Genomic DNA, 25522 nt, shown 5'->3' on the forward strand with positions numbered 1-25522 from the left:
AATAAGAGAGCAAGCAGTGCCCCAGCATGCTACTTTATGCTAGTTGGTTTGAATGGGAAAGGATTTCAATTAAATTTTGAAAACAGTCATGGTCTTTCATGCATAACGAGGAGAACAGTAACTGAGACATCATGCCATGCCATTGCATGTGAGGTCAGCATGAGAACACAAACAACTTGTGCGCGCATAGGTAACAGTGTCTAAGTTGTTGCAAGTGCCACCTCTTTAGACTCAGCAGAAGGGGCAAGTGAAAGAGAAGCAGCATTTTTCGGCTCTTGCTTACTCCCAAGTAAATATAGTAGGTGCCAGCTGCACTGCAGAGGATGAGAAAGGCGGGAAGTAGAACTCTGATTTTGTATGCCTAAGGAAAAAAGAAACGTGTATGACCATTGAATCATATAAATGTAGGGCTAGAAGGGACCTCCAGAGTTCAAGTCTAGCCTCCTGTGCTGAGGCAGAATCACATTCCATAATACATAGTTATTAAGAAGGAAGCATGTCTCACTCTCCTTTAGAAGGGGACCCATGGCCTAGCACTGGAGTTGAGCAAAACACTGTCAAAAATTCCCTCCACTACCTGTTTCACATTTTTCAATAAATTGGCTTTGCCTGTGTTTACACCCTTTTGTGTTTCCTTTCAGTACATACGCTACTCAAGGCACTTGCTGGCAGAAGTGTTCCCTAGAAAAGCAAATTTTATACAAACATTGGAGACTATTTGTTGAAAGTACATTTTGAATTTGGGAACAGCAGTAAACCTTGTCATAACATTTCTTCCCAGATCTGGACCTTAGCGTCCAAAATATGGGTGTTAGCATGAAAACCTCCAAGCTTAGTTACCAGCTTGGACCTGGTATCGCTGCCACCAGCCAGGAATTATACAGTGCCTAGCTCACTGTGATCTCCCCAAAACCTTCCCACGGGACCCCAAGACCCAGATTCCTTGAGTCTCACCACAAAGGGAAATAACCCACTTCCCTTCTCCCTCTTCCCCTCCAGGTGTTCCCTCCCTAGGTTCCTGGAGAGATATACAGATTCAAGCTCCGTGAATCTAAACAAAGTGATTCCACCCTCCATGCTTCAAGTCCTTGAAGCACAAGTACCGAGAGATCTAACTTCTCTCCCCCCTCACCCAGAGGGTATGCAAAGTCAGGCTTAGTAAATCTAACACAAAGAGACCTTCCCCCTCCCTTCGTTTCTTAGCCTTAACCAGTGAAAAACACTCAAACAGGTCTTAAAAAGAAAGCTTTATATAAAAGAAAGAAAAAGGACATAAATGGTCTCTGTATTAAGGTGACAATATACAGGGTCAATTGCTTAAAGGAAAAAAAATAAATAAACAGCCTTATCCAAAAAGAATACAATTTAACACATTCCAGCAACTACACACATGTAAATACAAAAAAACAATATAAACCTATTGTCTTACTATCCTTGTACTTACAACTTGGAAACAGAAGATTAGAAAGCCTGGAAATAGAAAAATCACTCTCAGAGCCGAGAGGGCACAGACCCCCGACAAAGAACAAAGAACTCACACCCAAAACTTCCCTCCACCCAGATTTGAAAAAGTCTTGTTTCCTGATTGGTCCTCTGGTCAGGTGTTTGGTTCCCTGTGTTAACCCTTTACAGGTAAAAGAACATTAACACTTAGCTATCTGTTTATGACAAACCCCTTCCCACCACCACCACCATTTCAGAATGTTGGTATTAGAGATTGAAAAACAGCACCAGGAGTAATTCAGTAGCCCTAGCGAACAGATCCTCAGCTGGTATAAATCAGCTTAGTCCCAGCTGCTTGGGTGACCAAAGTGTGGTCCATGGATTAAATGCAGAAGGTGTTGGAGACAGTTCAGATCAAGATACACGTTGCATGCTGGGTTCTGCGGTGTTCCTAGCGTATCAATGCCACTTATTGTGTTACCTTAAGATGATGAATAAGAGTAATGCAAATTGAGCAGCACTGTTCTGCCATGGACGTCACAGGGCCCAGCATGTTCGATCTTGATGCATTTTCCTAGGGTGGATTCCAGTAATGGGAGTTGAAGACACTTAGCACCTCATAGGACCATATCCCTATGACCTTCTGTTTGAATCAGCAGTAAAATGCATAGGCTTTGAAGCTGTAAACATCTGCATTGTTTTGTATACTCAACAATAAAGGTTACCCACTATCTAGCAAGACGCATGAATGCAAGTTAAAACAAAGTGCAAGAAGTCTGTATTTCATGTTAGAGATCTCATCACCACCCTTATTGCCCACTGGAGCCAACAGAGCTTGAGAGCACCAGTACCTCATAGGAATGGGCTCTTAATTATCTCTCACTTGAGTAATGTGTTATGAGGCTCAGCCATCAATGAAGCAGCAAAAAAAAGCTTATGACTTAAATTATGGTGTTCAAAGCCTATTAAAATATAATTGCTTGTCTTAAAATAGGTTTAATTAAAATGTACAAGAAAAATGCAATTCACTTACATTTTATACATTATCCCAATACGGACTTTTCATAACAATAGTAATGTTCTGGGCAGCGTGGTGTTCTCAATACTGCCATCAAAAGCAAAGATGAATATAAAACTTTTTTCAAAATTTGGCTCAGGTACTATCATTGTTAGATGTTTCGTAATCTATAACTCTGGTCATTGCTGTTTTGCAAGATAATTGCATCAGTGATCTAACTTTTGACAGTATCCAAAGTGTCTGGAAATAGTTTGCTCCAGCACCTTTGTCTTTTAAAGAACATTTGGGGCTTGTTATTTTAATCCTTGTGCAGATCTGATTTATCACTTCAAACATCTGTCAGCTGTGCTTTGTCTTGAAACTGATAGTAATAGTGTTGCTGATTTTTCAAGAGCAGCTGTTAGAGGTTCATTAGTTAGACTCTCAAAGGGTGTAGATAACTGTAATATTTTTCTTTGTTAATGATCTCTTACGTGTTATAATAATACAAATTCTGGAATCCGCTCAAAATTTGCAGTTTCTCTCTGTACTTCTAGCTTGCTAAAACTATTAGGTTTTTTATATTATTAAAATTTTCTCCCATAAAGCAGTTAAAATAAAAAGAGGTGTCATGTTTCAGAGTTAAACAGGCATTCAAAGCAATATTTGCTATTGTGTATTTATGAGCAAGGTGGACCAGCCAGAGTCCGAGCATTCTGATCCAAACTCAAACAGATACCAAGGTTCTAGGGGGCGAAGTCTGGATCCATGTACATTCAGGCCCATTTTCTAATTTAAATTTTGTAAGCTATGCAGAGCATAACTGACTTCACAAATAACAGAAGATTTATTTCTAGTGGATGCTACTGATTTCCATGAAAGCATCCCCCCACACTCTATAAACTATTCTTAATTATTAGCTTTGCTATTATTCCTAAAATACATTCCCTAAATCTCTTCTAAGGTTGTGTCTATTTAAGTGCTATAGTTACTCTTGCTAGAAGCTCCTGGGGACTGGAACATGTGTGAACTCTGCTGCAGTTAGGAGCATATCGGCACTACTGCTGGTTGAACCAGCAATGCTAACCAACAGATAATTACAGTTTGAATTAGTATTTAATGAACTGATCTTAGCAAATGTAAAGTGAAATCCTCTCAGGCATAAAGAAAGAAGCAGGAGAGAAATTATTAACTATAAAGTTCAGCAGACGGATGGTCAGCAGGGTGATAGCTTGGCAAAGAGTGTTAAGTGTTCCCATTTTAATCTGCAATAAGAGAAAGCTAATTTAGGGCTTTCTCTGGGAGGTGCAGAGCAACTTCTGCAAGTGGCGTTGTGACTTCAGGGTGCGATGAGGGCATCTCAGCATCGTGCAGGATTGAGCCATAAAAAAGTGAGTTGAAACTTTTTCTAAAATTCAGCTAAATATGTTTAAGAAGTTGATTTAAGACCCAAGTTTCTTCTGAAGCCACCAGTTCTGCCATCTGAACCATATGGGCCAATACGTAGAAGTCCCATGCAGAACAGGTAGCAAGATCATGGCATTAATCTGTAACAGATACAGCTGTTGACTCAATAAGAATATCTGAAAATCAGCACCTGCTTACGTATCTTCCGAAGTTCCAGGCCCGGGTTTTCTTTGCATTAGCTGATGACACAACAGTGTCAACAATCTACAGCAATGGAAGGAAGGGCGCTCCCCAAACTGTGGTAGCCATTAGTGATATCAATTCTTGGAGAGGGAAACGAATTTGAGACTTGAGAGGTAGAGCACCTTGTAATTAGTTCCCTTTTAAAATGTATTTATGGGTAATTTTAAGCCTACATGGCTCAGGAATCCTTAACAGGAGAGCCTTCAGGAAAGGCTGGAGTTGTAGGAAGAAATAGTAAAAAGCACAGCTATGGAAGGAATAGGAACCCTCAAACTTCAGGGCCCATGCCAGCCAGCTTCTAACAACTGAGGCTCAAGCGGAAACATTCGTTGGAGGCAGGGCTGGACAGAGGCAATTCTAGGTCGTAGGGCGTACCCCAGCATGGGGCAAATGACCCATCCATTCCCCAAGAGGCAAACTTAGCAGTGTGAAGTCTTTTGTCCTCAGCAGTAGCAGCAGGGGCCCTCAACACTTTCCTCAACAGTCAAGGTACATCTGATTGGCTGGCCCACAGCAGGTTTCTCCTCCTTGTCACACAGTTCTCTGCTGGAAGGGCCCTCCAGAGTAATGGGTCCTGAAGATAACACCCCGTTGAGTTGCATGGTGCAGTTGATAGAGGCCTGAAGGGACCATTGTGATGATGTAGTCTGACCTTCTGTAAAACACAGCCATAGAAACAGGGCCGGCTCCAGGGTTTTTGCCGCCCCAAGCGGCGAAAAAAAAAAAAAAAAGTCGTGATCGGCAGCAGCTCCACCGCTCCGCTTTCTTCTTTGGCGGCAATTCGGCAGCAGGTCCTTCCCTCTGAGAGAGACAGGGACCAGCCACCAAATTGCCGAAGAGCCCGACATGCCGCCTCTTCCCCTTAGTCGCCCCAAGTGCCTGCTTGCTGAGCTGGTGCTTGGAGCCAGCCCTGCATAGAAATCCCCAAAATAACTCAGAGAGCAGAACTTTAGAAAAAATATCCACTCTTGATTTGAAAATTGTCAGTGATGGAGACTGCAACATGACCCTTGGTAAATTGTTCCAGTGGGTAATTATTTTCCAGATTGTACACATTATTTCCAGTCTGAATTTGTCTAGTTTCAGCTTCCAGCCATTGCATGTGTTTATACCTTTCCCTGCTACAGTGAAAAACCTATTTTTAAACATTTGTTCCCCATGCAGCTACTTATAGAATGTAATCAAGTCACCCCATAACCTTCTCTTGGTTAAACTAAAGAAGTTCACATCTAGGGTTGCAAATTTTGGATGGGCATATTTCTGGAGTTTTCTTCGCATGACAATCTTTAATTAAAGATTAATCTTTAATTCCTGGAGACTCAGGGACAATCCTGGAGGGTTGGCAAACCTGTCACACCTTCTAGAGCTATTGTTCCAGGTTCTCCACAGGCTCAGGCAGATATCCCTGCATCTGTTACACTCATATCATGTTTTCAAGCTTTGTAGTTAGGAGGACTGAAAACTTGCTTAAAAAGTAAGCTTTGGGACCAAGAGATGGTCCCTTAGACCTGGGCCGATGGTACCTATGCCTTACCCTGTCCCTGCCCTTTGGGCAAGTTACACCCAGAATTCCTAATATAGGATTTCTTTCTCTGAAGTAGCTAGTACTGGCATCTGACTAATTGCAGAGTAGATGGACTGGTGGTCTGATTCTGGTGTATTGCAATTCCTATCCCCAAATGGATTTTTTAAAATTTATTTTAAGGAATCATTTCAGTTCATATTTAAATTCTTTTTTCGAAAAATAAGATTTGATTGAACTAAAATTTTTATAATGGCCTCTAATTGCAAGAAACAATATGCAAAAAACAGTGACTAGCTGAACAATAATTTGCATAGCACTTTTTATTCAGAAAGATCACAGGACATTTTATAACAATATAGAAATTGCTTTTCAGTGGCAGAGAAAGTAATTTCCACTGGCACGTTTTACAGAGCACAGCAACGCTACACAAAAGTTTAGGACAAGAGTGTGAAGAACTGTTTTCATATTGACAAATGAGTAAAGCAGTACTTTAAATCCAAAGAGATTTATGTTAGATTAAGGAAAATAATAAGAAAGAACAAAAGTAAAGTCTCCTGGAGAACCTACAATATGTTTTCTTTGAGAACAGGTGGGAGCAATTCAGAAAACAAAATGGCTGTTCTCAGCAAACAGGTAGATTAATTCAAAATATAGATCGTACTATACATATTTTGTACACTGCAAGGAATTTATCCAACATTTAAGATAAGAAAAATGTAATTACTAGAGCAGGTTGGGAAATGCAAAGCATTTTTCACAAATTCTGAAAGAAAACAATTTTTGTTTAATTTTTTCCCAGAAATTTGTTTTTAAGAAAAAAGTTTTTGTGCAAACTCATTTTTTCACCAAAAACTAGACAATTTTAAACAAAGTTAGCATTTTCTGCAAAAATATCCATTTAGCAAAAAAAATCCATTTTTCGTTGAAAAAAGGTTTGTTGGAAAAATGTTGGTCATCTATAATAATTATAGGGATCTAGGTAGCACATTAGAGGTAATAAAAGATGCCATTAAATCTTTAATGACCCCTGACACTAGGATCTTTGGTTTTCATCACATCTAAAGGCAGTACCTCCAACAGCAGCATCCCTTATGCAACACTGATTCACTAATGACCCATAAGAGGAAAGAATGCTCTGTACTGAATAACTAACCCAGCTTTCTAAGACACATTACACATTGCATTTCCTTTGAGGTCTTTCATCCAAACACTGAACAGGCCCAAATCTGCTTAGTTTAGAACAGGGGTTCTCAAACTGGAGGTTGGGACCCCTCAGGGGGTTGTGAGGTTATTACCTGGGGGTCGCGAGCTGTCAGCCTCTACCCCAAACCCTGCTTTGCATCCAGCATTTATAATGGTGTTTAATATATACAAAAAGGTTTTTAATTCATATGGGGAGGGTCCACTCAGAGGTATGCTATGTGAAAGGGGTCACCAGTACAAAAGTTTGAGAACCACTGGTTTAGAAGATATAGTGAGCTCACAGCCTAAATCGGAATATCTGTAAACATGGAGCCAGTATGTTTCTAGTATGATTTTTTTTATCATTTTTTTGTTAGAAAGTTATTTTGTGCTTTCATCAAAAGTTTTCTGTTTGATTCCTTAACCTTTACCTATATATTTCTTCTCTCAGAGCTTTGCATGAAAAAAAAATGGCAAAGTGTCTCTTTCAAAGTGGGAATAGAGTTCCCACATTATTGGCACCAACTTAAAGGAAGAATTTGCCATATTCAGCACTAGCAGCAAAAACAGTGCTGAGCCCAGAGATTTCCTTTTATATTTCCAATTTTCTGTGTTAGCTTCTGTGTCAGTCTGGCAACTTTTAAAAGGTACCTGAAAAAGGCTAAAAGTTAAATAAAGCTTCAGGCAAGCTGAGCAAAGTTTGCAATTGTTTTCATGCCTTCCTTCAGATGTTTGAGTTCCTATTTGTACTTATCAGTATTAATAGCTTTTCAGACAGTGATGTATTATGTCAGGAAATATTAATATCCACAATTAATATACTGATATATAGTTTGAGTCTGTCATTCCTCATTCCCTTTCTGTCACTTTCCTATTATACTGCTCTGACAATTCCCTAAAGATTCAGAAGAGATATGGCTTTGGAGGAACTCATACCACTAATCATTGATAGCAATATGTTGTGCTGCATAGATTGTTTTCAATTTTGTCAGCAGGGATGATGCTGTGGCGTGTCTTCTCTACAGGGAGGGAAGTTCTTCGTAAGATTCATTTGCAAGCAGAACATTTAATGGGCTGCAAAGTTCGATCATGAGGGTTTTTTTCTGCTGAAGCAGCTTGTCATTTTAGTTTTAACTACAGGAGACAGGACAGAATTGTTAAAGCAATCCAATTATATAATCTATTGAACAGGGGATTTCTGGCCACCTTTCATTAGTGCAGCAAAGTTGCAATAGCTTTAGATACTTTAAAACTCCTCAGCTGCAAAGCAATTTGCAAATCCCAAATATAGTAAAGGGCTGATTTTTAGAGGCAGAGCCGACTCTAGGTTTTTTGCTGCCCAAGCAAAAAAAAAAAAAATAAAAAAATCCAAGCGCAACTGCCAAAGCGGGGGGAAAAAAAAAAGGTGGCCAGAATGCCACCCCTGAAATTGTGCCGCCTCAGGCATGTGCTTGGTTTGCTGGTGCCTAGAGCCGATCCTGTTTAGAGGTGCTATGCACCCACAGCTTTCACACGGAATTTTGGATGCTCTGCGCTTCTCAATAATCAGGCCCTGTATTGCAGTGTTCTGCTTTTGAATGGGTATCTTTACTGAAATAGGCATTATCCTAAAAAAGAGTAAATATATTTTTAATATCTTTTAAAATGAGACTACTGATCAAGAAAATGAAAACCAAATTAGTGACTGCTATTGGTTTTTAACTGGGCAAGAGCAGTAACGCAAAGATTCCATACCTCTATATGGAGGTAGAAGGGCTGGCTAGCTGTTATTTACAATTTCAGAGGGTGAATTGCAAAACTGTTTCAGTTTAGGAATGGGTGTTTAATGCCCTTGCTAACCAGACTATGAAGTGAAGGGCATTCCAAGGTATGTGTTTTAACCTCTCTTTTTAGCTCTCACCTCCCATACCTTGTTCTGATTAGCATGGTTGAACTGTGGCTGCAATGTGTGTGTGATCTTTTCATTTACATTGAGGAATAATTAATTCAAAGTTTTGGACAAACTCAGATTGCTCTGTTAATCAAAGTAAATAGGGAGGGTATTACTGTTATCCTCTGTATTAGCCATAATTCTTCTCTCTTTAGTCTAGTTCTAGCAAATATAGGCCTAATCCTGACATTACAGATTCTGGTTTTGATCCCCATTTTAATCCTAAAATACAACTCCTCCCACATTCAAAGCACAGGTGTTTTGCATTTTACAGTGAAAATCTTCTCTCACTACGAATGGCAAGGTGCTGGGAAACAGAGTGTCAGGAAATAAGTGGTTGTGGCTCATATTTTTATGGTTAGAACTGGGACAGGTATTGCTAAGTACATAATAGCTTTGCCATAGCGAATGAGAAGTACATCTGAATTTTTTCTTTGTAAAATGTGCTTTAAATAGGAGAGCCTGAAACAGAGAAATATGCAGTTACAAAGACTGATAAAGCGAGCACAAAATTGCTGAAAGTGAGATGCAATGAAAGAGCGTGGCCACTGAAACCTCTGTCCCTGTCCTGGCCACAGAACCAAACCTTATTCAACATTCAGAGTGCTTTGATAAGTGACCTCTTCCCTTCTCAGTCAACACAACACTTTGCAGCCTCCCTGGGTAGAATCCTGAGTCAAAAGCTCAGGAGCTCCAGTTAGCCCTCCCCTCAGTTTCTCATCTTTGCCAGCCCACCTGGTTTGGTAACTCTTTTCTCATTTGCTACTCAGGTAATGGCTCTGCTCTGTGACCACTTCACAGCATGAATGGGGGAGAAAATGCTGCCTAAACACTGGCGTCCACCCTGCCCAAGTCAAGTGTAGGAGGTAGAAAGATAAATTAATGCCAAGTTGCCATGTGTTCAGTGCTGTTTCAACCCGAGTTAAGAACACACTTGTTTTTACAGTGTGATACCCTGTGTGTACTGCATTCCACTTTCCACAGGTTCTCCAGGCACAGCAGGGAGCTGGGTCTTCAGAACGTAGGCACTGAAGAATAAAGCACAAGGGGACAACTGGGACTCCTGAAAGGGAAGGAGAAAGAGAGTATGGAGATACCTCTCTCTATTAGTAAGTTTAAAAAAAAATAGTACCCCCAGAAAGTGTCCAGAGGTTGGGGGAAGTTGTATAGGCTGAGGGTCCCTGAACTTTCTCTCTAGTGAAGAGGTGTTTGGTAAATGGTTGAAGCCCTGGCAAATTTACATCCATGTTTATTTCACGCCTGTCTACTAATTTAGTACTCAAAGAATTCAGATAAGAGAGGTGGGAGAGATCATCCATTTGAGAGTTTATGCTGACTGCCCCTTACGTTGCAAAACTGTCTCATTTTAGTTATTCTAATAGGTTCTCCCCAACTGAAATCACATTCATAGACCTCTTGTATTTTCCTGAAGCTTCCTCTTTTCTTAAGTAGGGAGCTATGTGATGTTTACATGCCCCATTGACCTTTCAGAAATAATTTTCAGTAATCATTTGACATAATTGTCATTAAATAATCTGCATCTGTTTCACACAAAATGGACCAAGGGAAGGAAACACAGGGAGCAATCCTGGCAAAAGGGTAAGTGCCTTTTGCAAGTCATTGCACACACTCAACTTCCATTGACTTCAGCTGAAGTGGTTTAGCTCATATTTGCCAGTGGTATATTATGCCATTATACTCTAGCTAATCAGGTCCTTGTGGAAAACATAACTTTTTAATCACAGTAATAGTTGTTTTTTCCACCAATGTTAGGAAAACAGCCCTTTATCAGTATCTTCTAGAGCACATGCATAAAAAATACTGCTTAATTCTCTGAATATATCTTGCTAAATTGTCCTCTCTTTCATTACATTGGAAAATGTTCATATTGTATATATAGGTCTGTCTCATTTTATGCGCGGGTTCCGTTCCGCGGTTAGCGCATAAAGCGAAAACCATGTATAGTCAAAATTACATTGAGTTGAATGGCGGCCGAAATCGCCCGCACCACAGAAACAATATTTAAATTGTTATTTTTCTCTTTTTCTTTGTTTTTGCCAACCGTGTAAAGCTGAAATCGCGCATGTTAAATGCGCATAAGATGCGACAGACCTGTATAGCCATATAAAGCATTTTAGCTTTACATTTTTATTTTTAATACATCGTCATCACCCGTTTTCTCTGTTATGTTTCACAGTGTGCACACAGAGTGGTTACATAAAAACAACTATTCTTACTGGAAGGTTATAATGTAACGCTACTTGATTTCTTAGAATCCAGAGTAACACACAACAACCCCAAATCAGAGAGAAACAAAACAGGCTGCTCCATAAACAGAGAGCCACAACTCAGCCTCCATGCCTTATTCTAGGCTGGCTGCCTGCTGACTGACTGCTGGTAGGCCCAGATTACATGCTTTCCTACAGAGGCACCTATCTACAAGAAGGACAGGAAAGCCTATAAGAATTCAAAGTGATAGATCATAACTTCAACACAGTTTTCGTGTTTGGGAATCAAAGTTGGTCAAAAATCAAAATGTCCATCACTTGTCCAGCCAGGGAGCCTATCTTATAAAGGAGAACAAAGGCATAAGGCACCTGAACCGCACTCCCATGAAGACCTGGGTAGCTCAGACAGATCCAGTTCAATGATGAACCAAGCCAAAATACAGTGTTTTATTCTGTTCAACAAACCAAAATGTTCTGATTCAGATTGACCCAAATTATATTTCATTTAGTTTTTCCCAATGGAAAATGGAATTTTCAGCAAAATCAAAGTTTTCCCTAGGGAAATTTTGATGTTATGGAAGCTGCATTGTCCACCAGAAACATTTAGCTAGAAAATTCTTCATCAGCTGTATTGGTAACTAGTCATTTAATCAATGTAAATGCTAGGCATTCAAATTTCCTCATCTTTGTAATCCAACAATCTCATATCTGCCTACCGAAAGAGGATGCATTTATCTGTCAGTTACCCAGTTGATTGGTCAGATTTGGCAAAGTCCTGAGTCTCTCCTTAAGTAGCATCTTCTTTTAACTGGACTACACGGAAGAGCCATTAGTGATTTCACTCAGTCACTAGATATGTTTAACAGTTTAGGCCTTGATTCAGCAATGCACTTAAATACCCATTCATGTGCTTTGCAGATTGGGATGGACTTAAGCATGTGCTTAAGTGCTTTGCTGAATCGGAGCCTTCATTCCCAGCCAGTAATGCCCCTGAGAGTGAATTAAATGGTCTTTATCATGATGAAAGCACATGGGTGCACAACAAATTTTGAAAAACGTATCTGTGACTAGTTAGCCTCAAATATGGCTCTTTTGTATAGTCTGGTTAAAAAAAGAGGATCCTTAATTCCTAAATTCCTTACAGCATTCCTGGCAGCAATCACATCTGCTACCATAAAACCCATCACAGCCTGTGCCTTTGGGAGAAACACATTTAATTATCAGTAAAGTTCAAGCTCAGCTTGTTATAATGAATTATTAGAATCTGTCATCATTTTCCTACCAAAAAGGCTGTAATAGAATACAATTTTATATTTTTCCGTTTAGATGAAGGTCTGAGTTTTTATTAATCTCGCTGAGCTCAAGTGTAAGATGCTGAAAAAGCGAATATGATATCATTGTATCTAGCTAATGTGTGTGCTTTGCAAAATTGATAAGCCCTATCAAGGCATAAATTATTTAAAATTTGATAAATGTGTTGAAATCACTGAATGTTCAAACAGATAAAGCAGAGCAATTTTTCTCCTGCTCCCCTTTTTTCAAGCTGAGGTTTTTGTTCCACCAGTTCAGTGATTTTGCATTGTTATTGCAATAAACAGTATAAAAGACTGCAGACCTACTGAAATTAGCCTGAAGAAGCCAGAGAAGTACCAAGTTATAGTGTGGACATGAATATCTATTTTTCAAAATAAAATCATGGTACTGGTACAGGATTCGGAGGCCTGGTCTACACCGGAACATTCATTCAACTTAACTGTGTTGCTCAGGGGTGTGTGAAAAAGCCTGAGCAACATAGTTAAGCAGAACTAAGTCCTCCTTTAGACAGCACTAGGTTTATGGATGAATTCTTCCAGTGACCTAGCTACTGCCTCTCGGAGAGAATCCCTTTCCTAAGGCTATGTCTACACTAGCACTTTTATCAGCAAAACTTGTTGGTCAGGTAAAACAAAAGTTTCATCGACAAAAGCTCCAGTGTGAACAGCGCTACGTCGACAGGAGACTATCTCCCACCAGCACAGCTACTGCTACTCGTTGGGAGTGGCTTAATTATGCCAGTGGGAGAGAACTCTTCTGCTGGCAAAGAGCGGCTACCCAGGAGACCTTACCGCAGCACAGCTGCAATCTTACAGCTGTACTGCCATAAGGTCTGTAGTATTGACATAGCCTAAGTAGTGCCTACACTGAAGCGCTACAGAGGTGCAGCTACAGTGGTGTTGCTGTAGCATTTCAAATGTAGACAAGTCCTGAGTGAGTTAGGAGCTACCTCCAGACTCTAGCTTCTTAGTGGAGCTCTTATAAGAGTGTATTCAGGCAGCAGGAAGAGGTTGACAACTATCTGGGCCCTCTTAGCACCCTCTTTCCCCCCCCCCCCCCCAGCTCACTGATGTGCCAAAAGGATTACAGCAGCAGCACTGGTGGATGGAATAATAGTTCAGAACCATTTTCTTCCTATAACTATTTCTCCTTCACCACCACCGACCCCAAGTTATTTGCACTAAATTCTGAGAGACCTGAAATGATCCCTGGCAGGGATGAAGTTGGTGCCTCTCTCACTGATCAGCTGTAAAAACTATGTCCCATGATTGACTGATAACTTGGAGTAAAACCCCGGAAACATCAGGACAATTCGACCCTTACAAGGATACAGTTCTTATCTTCTGTTTATTTAATATGACATTTTAAAATGTTGCCCACATCAAAAGCTCTGGTGGTTGGGAGCATGTACAAAACAAATGAAGTAAAAATATAAATAAGACTAGTGTCCAAAATATGGTATCAGCTTAAAATTCACCCAGACTAGGGCATTCTTCAGTATAGCCTTCTTTCTCAAGCCTTGGCTACACTTGAGAGTTACAGTGCTGGTGGTGGCTTTACAGCGCTGTAACTCGCTCCCCGTCCACACTGGCAAGGCACATACAGCGCTGTATATCCCTGGCTACAGCGCTGGTTGTACTCCACCTCCACGAGAGGAATAAAGAGAATAGCGCTGCTGCTGCAGTGCTGGGGCACCAGTGTAAACAGGGAATAATCTTACTATGCTGTAACTCTCTTTGTTTGTTGTGTGATGCCTCTGTTTGTTTTGTTGTGAACTCGGGGTTCCCGGACCTGCTTATCAAAAAAACAAACACAGCTCCTGTTTGCTGTGAATGAGCTCCCTTTGGAACGCCCACAGTTAGTGTTTGCTCGAAGAGAGGGGAAGGAAGGGGCTTGAGGAGAGAAGCAGCACGGCATGGGGGGGTGAGGGGAAGGGTCTGTTTCGGGGAGGATGCTTATCTGGTCTTTGAGGGGAAAAAAAGAGGGCTATTTGCTTTCAGTGAATGGGTCGGAACTTGCAAGGCAGCTGCTGACAGAGTGTCGGCTCCAAAAATCCACTCACTCTCTCCCCCACGCTCCCTGTCACACTCCACTCCACCCCCCTCTTTTGAAAAGCACGTTGCAGCCACTTGAACGCTGGAATAGCTGTCCATAATGCACTGCTCCCAATGCTGCTGCAAATGTGGCCATGACAGTGCGCCAGACTGCAGCGCTTTCCCTACTCAGCTGTACAAAGACAGGTTTAACTCCCAGCGCTGTACAGCTGCAAGTGTAGCCATACCCTCAGAAAAAGCCTGGGAAGAAGAAAACCATGAGCAAGGGATGGACTTCATGGGGAGCTGCATAAGTGAGATGAGGCATGAAATCCTGCCTCCACTGAACTCAGTGACAAAAATCTCATTGACTTCAGTTGGGCCAGAATTTTACCCCATTTCTCTAATCAAGTCAACTTGATTATGGTGTATATGTGCCTTCATGGGGAGAAAATAGCAGGTATGAAAGGGCTCTTCAATCTCATGTAAAAAGGCATTGCAGAAAGCAATGACTAGAAATAAGTCACATATGGAACAAACTACCAAGGGAAGTAGTGGAGTCTCCATCTCTTGATACCTTCAGATCAAGACAAGGTGTTTTTCTGGAGGATATGCTGTAGTTAAACAAGCATATGGGCTCAAGACAGAGATAACAGTGAATTCTATGATGTGTCAAACTAGAATGATCTAATGGTACTTTCCGGCCTCAAAATCTAGGACTGTGGCTTTAAGGGAATGAGCAAAAGCAGGGGCAACAAGCAGGACCCACTGCAGAAGGCAAACAAATTAAAAGACACAAATTCTTCCACTTTACTAAACAAGAGTTTTCAGCGATTCAAACAACAATGGTCTTCACAACAGGGAAGGCTACATAGTAAAATGAAGAGATGCTGAGGAAGTCGGTTTTCCAGCATGTGCTGCATTCTTTTAATACCAATTTTTTTATTTCCTGAAAATTGCTAACCAAAGTGAATAAACAACTTAACAAAAGGCACTGGGCTGTGCTCACTAATAACAAAAAGCTGTCATCAAATAAGGAGCCTTTGAAATGTAGAGAGGAAAATGAATCCTTGGAGAGTTCTGTTCTCCTATGCTGTAAAACCTTTTGACTTAAAAATAAAAGAATCTGCACAAATAAAATAAAGTTATAGATAGAAATATGAATAATGTCTGTGCTTTTCTAACAATCTCACCATATTCCTCTCCCGGGTTCCCGTGGTGTATGAACTGTGCATTGCCCTGGCAAGTCCAAAGTCAAGTCATTCTTTGTTAGAAACATTTTTAAATTAAACCTTTTCAAAACATAAAGCATTTCTCTGTAAGAGCTTGTGTAGCCTCCTTTCAAGCAACTGATTCACCTCAACTTTTGAAGCTGCTGAGCCTTGTTCTCTCAATAGAATTAGTGTAGCAAGATAACAATAGGAATGGAGGTGGAGTCAGATATTAAAGTTTACGGTTTTATTGACCACTTCCAGCAATGTTTATTTCTTCCTCATCCCCATGAGTAAAATATTCTTTGCACCAGAATATTCATTCCCATATCTTAATAATTTGTATAACTGGCTGTTTGGATATTGTGCAGAAATAGACAGAAAATTGTCAGATGCAGTCAGATGTCACCTTTGTTACAGGAACATGTCAGATTATCCTTTGGGACTACAACCATGGGGGGTTTATATACGCATGCTCTGATGTAATGTGATGTGATCTGATGCCATTGGTTTAACAGAGTACAATGTTGTGATCCCAGCACCTTGATTAATGATAGCTCACCCTCTAAAGCCCCACTGACACCATAAATAAGAGCTGTGTTTTTGTTAGCAGTTTGTGACACTCATTTGACCCTGTTGCAGCACAAACAGCCGAGCTGTGTCCATACAGTTACATTTTTCACATCATAACCATGCAGTTTGTGTATCCACACCCACCATGCTGTAGCAGTGAATTCTGGGACAATGTGGTCAACAGCCCCATAGTGTCTCCGTGTGAGATAGAGCACCTTAATGACATGTACAGAGCATCACCAGCAGCATGTTAGGCAACTCTTCTAGGATTTCTTACTGCAAAGAGAACTGGGAGAAGAAATGTCTGGTCAAACAGATGACACAGGCACAGTTAGAGACTCCAATATAAGGTGCAAAAAAAAAAAAAGTGTGCTGAACTAGGCAGAGAAGGACAATTGTGTGCAAGCCTACACCCCTGGCAAAAGGCAAAACACTATGAGCTGCCATGTTACTTTCACAAGTTGAGTGTAGACACACAACATATTAACAGCCAACTTCATCAATTTCTGTTCTACGCTGTGTTTCTTAGTTTTCTCCATTGCTTCCACCAGTGCAGCTGCCATTAATGTTGGCAAGAGTAGAGGCACAAATGTAGACTGGGCACCAGCATTTTAACCTTGCTCAGAACAGGCCCAGAGAAGAGTTTCTGGGAGCCTTCCTGTTTCCAGGCAGGCAGGCAGGCAACATGGTTTTAACAGCATCCATCGTGGTATTTCAACATTGCTACTCCTGGACCCCAGTTGGAATCTGTAAGTGCAGCAAAATAGCTTCCTTTTTTCATTTTTCAGAAAAGGTTCATGGCAGGGTTTGGACTGAGAGATGGGTGACAGTGTGGATCCATTCTTGTTTCATCCAAGCGATAAGGCGTTACTGTAACAAGGCAGCTAGTAGTTATTTTCTTAGCAGTGGTTATGGCAAGCTGTGCTGGGAAAGTGCTATTTCCAAAACCATCCTGCTGCTCTTTAACTTATGAGTAAGGTTGCATGTGGCTAAAGAGCCATACATAATGTGCCATTTCTTCACCCAGGCCCTTTCATCATACTGACAGTTTTCCATAGCGTCATTACAGCAGTGCTTTTAGTGCTGTTATAGATAAGCATCTGTCAGTGTTTCCATTAGAATCCCCTATATTTATGAGTTGATAACTCAGCCATAAAAAAATTAGTCCAGAGGCAGAAACTTGACATACAAGATCTCTGCCTAGGAGTGATCTTTATTGTCGTTTTTCCCTTTCCTAATTGGAGTCTTAATTGAAGACTGCTTATTCATTTTTAAGTGGAGATGGGGGCTGGCTGGTAAATTTGGATCCAGATTTCAAAGCTGGCAAGTTTTGGGCTAGTACGTTGTATAGAGAGGGAGTCAGCTGTAGATTTAAATGTAGATGCAGACTCATATTCTGAACCCCCTTCAACATTCGACTGAAGGTTTTGGTTCAGGTCCATCTCAATTTTTACATTATAAAGAGACTATAACGTAACTATATACATTCAGAAGTTGTTTTAGAGTCTTATTACTAGAAAACATATGAGTGTTTGGTAAAGAGAACATAAAAGACTAAGGCCTTTTAGTTTGTTGTGTTTTGCAAGGTGAGAAGATGGGAGAAGTGAAACACTGAGAACGATAGATTTCATTATACATTCAAGAAAGTGGATCCTGAAAAGTGCTAAAGATATGGCATGCCTATACAGTATCACTGTAGAACAACATTTTTGTCTAGTATAATTTATGTTGAGGCCTGCCCCAGAATTGTACAAAAATAACACACATTTCTATATGATGAAGTGTCATCTAAGATATTCTGAAGGAGCACACGCTTACAGTATTTCATCAATGAGATTCAAATTTTTGTGAATTTTGTGGGTTTTGCACCTCTACTTATACAATGAACGAGAGAGACGAATCTCAGAATAGGATTCGCAAAAGCCAGCATGCTAGCTTCTCACCTAACCTAGCCAGTAGAAGGTGCCAAACTAAGGGGTGTGTCCTAAACCCTTCCCCTCCAGGGAACTTGGTATCTAAATCCAGGATAAAGGGAGGTGTCGTCCTCTGCTTGGTATTCTCAGCTGCAAATCTCCTCTTGGAGGTAGACACCTATGCCATTTTTGCAGGCAGCAGCAGTGTGCAGGACCTCATAACTTTTATTCCAATGGTTACAGTATTCACCTGGGATGTGGCAGACTCCCCATTCATTTCTCCCTCTCCATGTGAAAGGAAGAAGGGATTTGAACAGGGACCTACCAGCCCTCAGATGAGAATCCTAGTCCCTTGGGCTCTGGAATAGTCTCACATACAGCTCCACCAGGGCTTGTCTATACGTGGGATAATGCGCTATCTGGGGGAGTGTGAATTCTGAAGCACACTAATGTACTATGCACGGATTGGCCTATGTAGACCCTGCTGGTGTCCACTAATGCTTTCCTTGTGCACTTTAATGTAATACTATTTCAAACAGCACTACATTGAAGCATACCAAATTGGGCCAGAGAGAGCACAAGCACATGTGCAAGCATGCATGAGAATGGCTGTATAGCCTGATTGCTAGAGCTCACACCTGGGAGACCTAGAATCCAGTCCCCCTGCTCCAATAAAATTATTTATGCATAGTGGAAGAACTTCAACAGGAGAGACAGAAGGAGCCCCACATCAACATACACTATCGTCTATATCCTGTGACTAGGGCACTGAAAGGAACAGCCATACTGGGTCAGACCAAAGGTCCATCTAGCCCAGTATCCTGTCTTCCGACAGTGGCCAATGCCAGGTGCCCCAGAGGGAATGAACAGAACAGGTAATCATCAAGTGATCCATCCCCTGTTGCCCATTCCCAGCTTCTGGCAACACCGAGGCTAGGGACACCATCCCTGCCCATCCTGGCTAATAGCCATTGATGGACCTATCCTCCATGAACTTATCTAGTTCTTTTTTGAACCCTAACTCTGAGAGGTGTCAGAACCCTGCTGAAATCCCTTCTCCCCCTCAAGTGGAGTGGGGCACATGAACAGCGGTTCCCCACATCCTGGGTAAGTACCTAGCCACTGGCCTAACAATTATGGAAGAGGTGGGCCTCTTCCTTCACACCCAGTTGTGTTGTGTGAGCTCGCCTCGATCTTGTAGGCAAGGTTTGAGTACACTTACGGAATTGAGCCCTGCAGGCAACTTAGATGGAGGAACACCTATCTTCCCCCTGCTTTGTGCATCACTTTATGGTGTAGGCATCCAGATGCCTACAGGGAGGCAGCAATATACATGTGAAGAGGCAGAAATGTAGATGCCTAGAGAATGTTTACAGCAAAAATTTAGGTGCCAAGTGAGTGAGGTCAGTAGCAGGAGAGTGTGGATTTTGTGAATCACTTGGCCTCATTCTGGGATTTAGGTAGCTAAAATGGCAGTTAGATACCCATGTCTTTTTGTGAGTCTAGTGCTAACTGTATGTGATGTTTGTGGTCAGACGTTGGTTGAGTGTGTGTTCTCTCTGCGTGCTTTACTGATTCAGACCAGATAGCCTGTACAGCAGGCTCCAATCGAACTGCCCAATAACCACAGACTCAGTTCATAGTGAAGGAACTTGGTCAGGTTTATTGTCGACGAAGCACGGTATTGGTGCCTTATTCTTGCTACTGAGGATTCAAATACCATTAAAAAAATTAACCATTTAAATGCTTAAAATATGTCATTTGAATGGTTAACCAATTAAGCAGCTGGGGCTGATCCAGCCAGCCCAGGGTTAATGGTAGAGCATTAGTCTTACCATTTAACTGGTTAACGTTTTACATTCCTACTTGCTACAAGTACACTCAATGCATGTATGCCCATGACAATGGACGCAACTCATTTAGTGGCAGGACTTTCCACTATCCCTCGGCTAGCCAAAGACACTCCCTCTGACACTCCATTTTATACATCAATACAAACAAGTTGCATACTGCCCCTCTGACATAGCCGGTTATCACCCATCACCTTGTACATCTCTATCCATTACACTGACCTTATCTTTAGGATGGATCAGTGTGTTCATGTTAGCTTTAGGAAATGTGTTGAGATCAAGGTGTTCTGGTACCATCCTTCTGGAATGTGTTTGCATGAGTGCTATGTGTCTAGCACCTCTTAGGAATATGTGTTTTTTGCAATATCAGCCCTGTTCTTTCCAGATGCTGTGAGCAGGGCCTGCCTCTAGCTCGCAGCCTGATTTTGCTTTATATCAGCAAAGTTTTGACCACTACTTTAGCCCAGGTCTTAGGCCTCATACCAGGCCTCTGATACAAGGGCTTATGTTTCAGGCCCTCTTCCTGCTACAGTGTTTTGCACAAGGTAAGATAGTGGGCCCAGAATCAATATAAAAGGCATTAATAGGTACAGCACAACTAAAAGAAAGAGTTATGTATGGACATTATGAACAGAGTCTTCAGAGGACAGGGTCTGAAAAGGAGGGTGGGGAAGAGATACTGGACAGATTAGTTGCGAGGGTGTTCCAAGTGAAAACAACAGAAAATTTTGCTTTGCCATTTCACTCTAAGACACTAATTGCTTTAGGCTAAGAAATCGGTCTTTTCCCTTTGAGCCCCAGTCCTGGAAATCCTTATTCATGTAGCAGTAGTATTTACTCATTAGAGTAGTCCTCTGGAATGGGACTACACGTAAAGGCTAGTCATGCAAGTAAGGGCTTGGACCCTTTTTATGTACAATTAAATATTAATAACCACCCCATTATCTGCACGTTTTCATTTTCACTTTTTCTCTTTTGAAACAGATATTTTGTGACACTAAACAAACAGTCCATGCCACAGACGTGCTGGATTGGGAAGACAAAGATGTTGCAGAGACATTGGTCAACAACGTTGCCCATTCCAGGATCATCAACCCTTTACGCCTATTTGTTAAGCCATCTCCAGTGCTGAAACATGGCCAGATGTCATACTCAGATAGCATAGAAAACTTTTGGGATTGGTTAGCCAACATCACTGAGGTTCAAGAATCTCTTGCACGGACTAAGCGCAGACCAATCGTAAAAACTGGGAAATTCAAGAAAATGTTTGGGTGGGGCGACTTCCATTCCAACATCAAAACTGTTAAACTAAACCTCCTCATCACAGGGAAAATTGTTGATCATGGCAATGGAACCTTCAGTGTTTATTTCCGACATAACTCAACAGGTCTTGGAAATGTTTCTGTAAGCCTGGTGCCGCCTTCCAAAGTGGTGGAATTTGAATCTTCTCCACAGTCAACACTGGAGACCAAGGAATCCAAGTCCTTCAACTGCCGAATTGAATATGAAAAAACCGATCGGGCTAAGAAAACTGCCTTGTGCAATTTTGACCCTTCAAAGATCTGCTACCAAGAGCAGACACAAAGCCATGTTTCTTGGTTGTGTTCTAAACCATTTAAAGTTATCTGCATTTACATCGCTTTTTACAGTGTAGATTACAAACTGGTGCAAAAGGTCTGCCCTGATTATAATTACCATAGTGAGACACCCTACTTGTCCTCTGGCTGATGTAATTCATATTCTGAGTAACTGTAGAAATACAGGATTGGTCATAAATATGAGTTTCCTTTAATCTTCTGCAGAGGACAGTGCTTCCATATCAGGTTAAAAATGTCTTTACAAAACTTGTAGATGTTTGTGCTGTTCCATGAATATTCAACCTGTTTATGTAACAATCATTTTCATTTAACACAATTACATTCTGGCTATGTTGTTAATAAGGGAAATATCAGATATTAACAAAATGTGATAAGGAGGAACATGTGCTAACATTGATCTTGAAAGTTATCTTTACTGAGGTAAGTTTAAGGGCTGCTTTAGATAGCAGATGCAGTGAGATCTTTTACTTGGTAAATACAGCACCTCGCATCCTGGGGTCACAATCCTGATTGTATTTTGTTAGCACCTACAGTTCCCAAACAACAAACAATAAGAGGAAGACAACTGGGTCAGGCCTGCAAGCTCTCCACATGCAAAACTTAATTTCAACAGCTCTTCAACTGATGTCAATAGGAATGTCACACACAGAGGATTTGATGAATTGAGTCCTAATATTTAATAAAATGTTATTTCTATTAAGGAAATGAAAGAGAATTGAATTCCTACTCTGGGTTTTAGCAGCAACGCATAGTCACTGGAATGGAAGAGCAGTTTCTTCAAAACTCTTACCTGTGAAAATGCAGTGATGCAATGATCCTTAGTCTGTTAGACCCACAAAGTGTGCAGGTTTGGTGTACACTTTTCCTATTGTGGTCACCATTGTTTTGATTTATACATATATACTGGTACTAGCTTTACAGTGGGAATAGAATATAAGCGTACTCTGTAAAACCATGGTCTGGTGTTCAGTGAGCCCCAGAATAAATAACAGAGAGTGGTTTCCATTTAAATGAAAGCATTACCTTAACATCTTGCCATCCAGCACATTCTGATTTATTACCTTCCTGGAATGGAAAAGTATCACAAGATAAGGCCAATACCCCAATAACACATGCTTTTCTTTTTCATGAAAATTTTCTTTTAAGACAAGAAAACCACAATCCCTGAAAATGAAAGGTCAACAAAAACCTAGACCTCACGCCTCATAGAAGATTACAAAACCACTGCCATCTGTACAGCACATTTCAACATTGGCCAGATCCTCTGGTGGTATAAATTTATAGCACCAGAGGATCTGGCCCTATATGCTGCTTATGTAGGAACTGATACTGTTCCCCTGAAATCAATGGCAAAATTGATTTCAACTGTTTGGGATCAAGCAAAAATGACATTTGTATTTTTTTTGGTTATTGTTTTTACCACCATTGCGGATTACCAAGATGTGTGTGTAAAAAGAAGCCAGCTCCTGCTCCTCTTTTCTGATGTCAAAGTTTAGTGTCTGATGTCACAGCTCTTTGCCAAGGTTTAAAAAGGGATTGACTGGAAAGGAGAGAGCTATTTGTTACATACAAACTGATGAGCACTGACAGAAAGGTGACATGCATATAAGAAGTTTTACTAAAGCAGCTGTGCTTCTGGACCAATAAATATATATGTCAAATCAAAAAGGATGCCACTCATTAGATTATTTCTCTATTCTTACTTATGCAAAGCTTCATACAGAAAAATCCTTTGTTAAAGGAAATGTTTAATTTGTTTTTGTCTTAAAGTTACAAGTTTAGAAATGTGGATTTGTTTATAAAATTCTAAAATTGTCCTGTAACAGCTTATTCCATACAATTGGTCTTTGGGTTTCAGGTGGGTTTTAGTTTGCTTACTGATACCTACATAATGTTCTGTTTTGTGTTCTGTATACCGTGTCTTAGATTTAGCTGTATATATGCCAGTATTTATTGCTATATTCTATTTGTTCAGTGTTTGGTGCTTTTGTAACTTAGTTGTAAGCCACGATTTTATTGCTATGTAGTTTTACGCAGCTCTATAAACTATTTAAAAAACTACAAAGTATTTATTGTAGAGTATGAGGAAATCATATATGTATATATACTTAAATCTATGTGTACATATACAGAATATATTGTACATGTATTTCCATGTAAATAAAGAGAGTTTGCTAAATCTGTCACTTGTTTGTGCATATTTGATTTTAAAATGTTTTTGTGCTTCTTCCATATTTACTGGCTTTGTGATTCACTTGTATGAAAGTTTTTTTCCTGTTCAATACTGATTCTTATTCCAGATGTACTGTTGTCCATTAGAATTCTGTGTGCTGTAGCACTCAGCAGAATAGAGCATTGTAAGATTCTACAGTGTTTATGTTTATAGGGCACAGATGACTGAGAAAAGAAATTTAAGTTTTGCATGAGAAGCAACATCGTTCTTACCATGCACTGTTTAATAAATGACTTGGCTACTGAATAAAGATTTAAAAAAAAATAAAATTTAAGGTAAATTTTAAAAGGTGTTTATAAAAAGGGAGCCAAATCCTAAGGTGATAACTCAGGCCACAGTACTGGAATAAGGTCCCCACAGGTAGACCTCCCAAGCATCAATCATTGAAGGATCAGGGGCCTCATTGATTCTTCTTTGAGTGATGGTCCCTATTGTATTCCACTGAGGTTACATGCATGTGCCATGTGCCCAGAGCTGGACCTTTTCAAAGTAGTAATGTCCATCATTCGGTGCATTCACTCTTGCATTGCCTCGTGGTTTAGCCCGAAGCAATAAAGGGCGGGGTGGACCGACCATGTCTTCATTTCCTTCTCACCACCACATGGTCCACGTCGGAGCTTCTAGTGTCCTCTCGTCCTTGGTGGCGTATTTTCCAAACTATTCAGAAAAACTGTTATTATTTTCGTACACAAGATTCTTGCTGTTTTTGTAATAGTAATCTTGATTCTAGAAATTTTGTAGGTTTAAGGTCTGGGGACGCCGCTTTGGGCGATTTCCTGCCAAACAGTCCCAACACCACCACCACCACCCCGAATGCCCAGCACCCAGGTCTGGGTGCTGTATATAGTCAAGGTTTCACCCTTTTTTTTTAGTAATTATCTTGTTTCTAGATGTTTTTGTGCAGTTAAGGACTTGGGATGCCACTTCTGCAGTTTCCCACCAAACAGTCCCCCTCCCTCCAGTACCCAAGTCTGGGTACTGGATTATGTCGAAGAGGCCAGGATTCAAAGTCTGAGCTTCCTGTCCTTGCTTGTTTTTCCTCAGCTATGAGCACCAGTGCTGTCTGTACTGTTTGCGAGAAGCCCAAACCATGCCCAGGTGCAGTATCTGCCTCTCCTTCCCTGCTCGGACATGGGAAAGCAGAGCCTTCCATCTTAAGAAGCACCTCATGGAGGTTGCCATGGGGCCGCTCTCGGATCCTGGCCAGGGAAGCCCCCGAACAGCCAAGAGTGTGCCTCCTACCATGGAGGCAGTACTAGTGCTACAGATCCCGCACCAGGGCCTAGCCATGAGTCACAGTAGCCTCGCAGTAAGGTCTTCCTCCAGGTCTAAGAAAATTGTCGCACTATCCACAAGTTCCGTCCACAGAGCAGTGCCAAATTTCAAGGCCTACAAAAGAGACAAGAAGTAACATCACTTGCCATATCTCCTGGTCCCAGTTCCAGACACACATGCCCCTTCTGCATTGGCTCTGACGGCGTCCCATGAATCATCAGTTCAGAGACTAATCCCCTGACTGGCCCTGGTTCCGTTGACTCCGGGGAGACTTGAAAGTGCCCCTGGGCCTCATGAACTGTTCGCCCTGGAAAGGATGAGTTCTCCAGGTGTTCTGATACTTTCGCCTACAAAAAGCCCCATCCACCGTCTTGGAAATGCCACCTTTTGGCCATGTTTCTACAATTCGTTCCATTGGTTACTGCCATTTGTATTAGACTCCAGTTTCTCTGAGTCTGAGGATATGGATGTTTTGCATGGTTCGCTGCTTCCATTCTGAAGACATGACTATCAGAGGTTTACAACGGCACTATGGCAATACTCTATTTTAGCTCAGCCCCGGAACTT

General features: G+C 41.0%; 1 protein-coding gene across 1 annotated transcript in view; it reads left to right on the plus strand.

Annotated features, from left to right (window-relative positions):
- NXPH2 (neurexophilin 2) overlaps positions 1–23628 on the plus strand; it is a 55406-nt gene extending 31778 nt beyond the window's left edge. The window contains exon 4 of the mRNA XM_030581092.1: positions 20834–23628. Within this exon, the coding sequence (XP_030436952.1) occupies positions 20834–21577 (744 nt within the window). The 3' untranslated portion in view covers positions 21578–23628. The remainder of the gene's footprint in view (positions 1–20833) is intronic.
- The last annotated feature ends 1894 nt before the right edge of the window (positions 23629–25522 follow it).

The sequence above is a fragment of the Gopherus evgoodei genome, chromosome 11 (assembly GCF_007399415.2).
Source record: "Gopherus evgoodei ecotype Sinaloan lineage chromosome 11, rGopEvg1_v1.p, whole genome shotgun sequence".
Taxonomy (NCBI): Eukaryota; Metazoa; Chordata; order Testudines; family Testudinidae; genus Gopherus; species Gopherus evgoodei.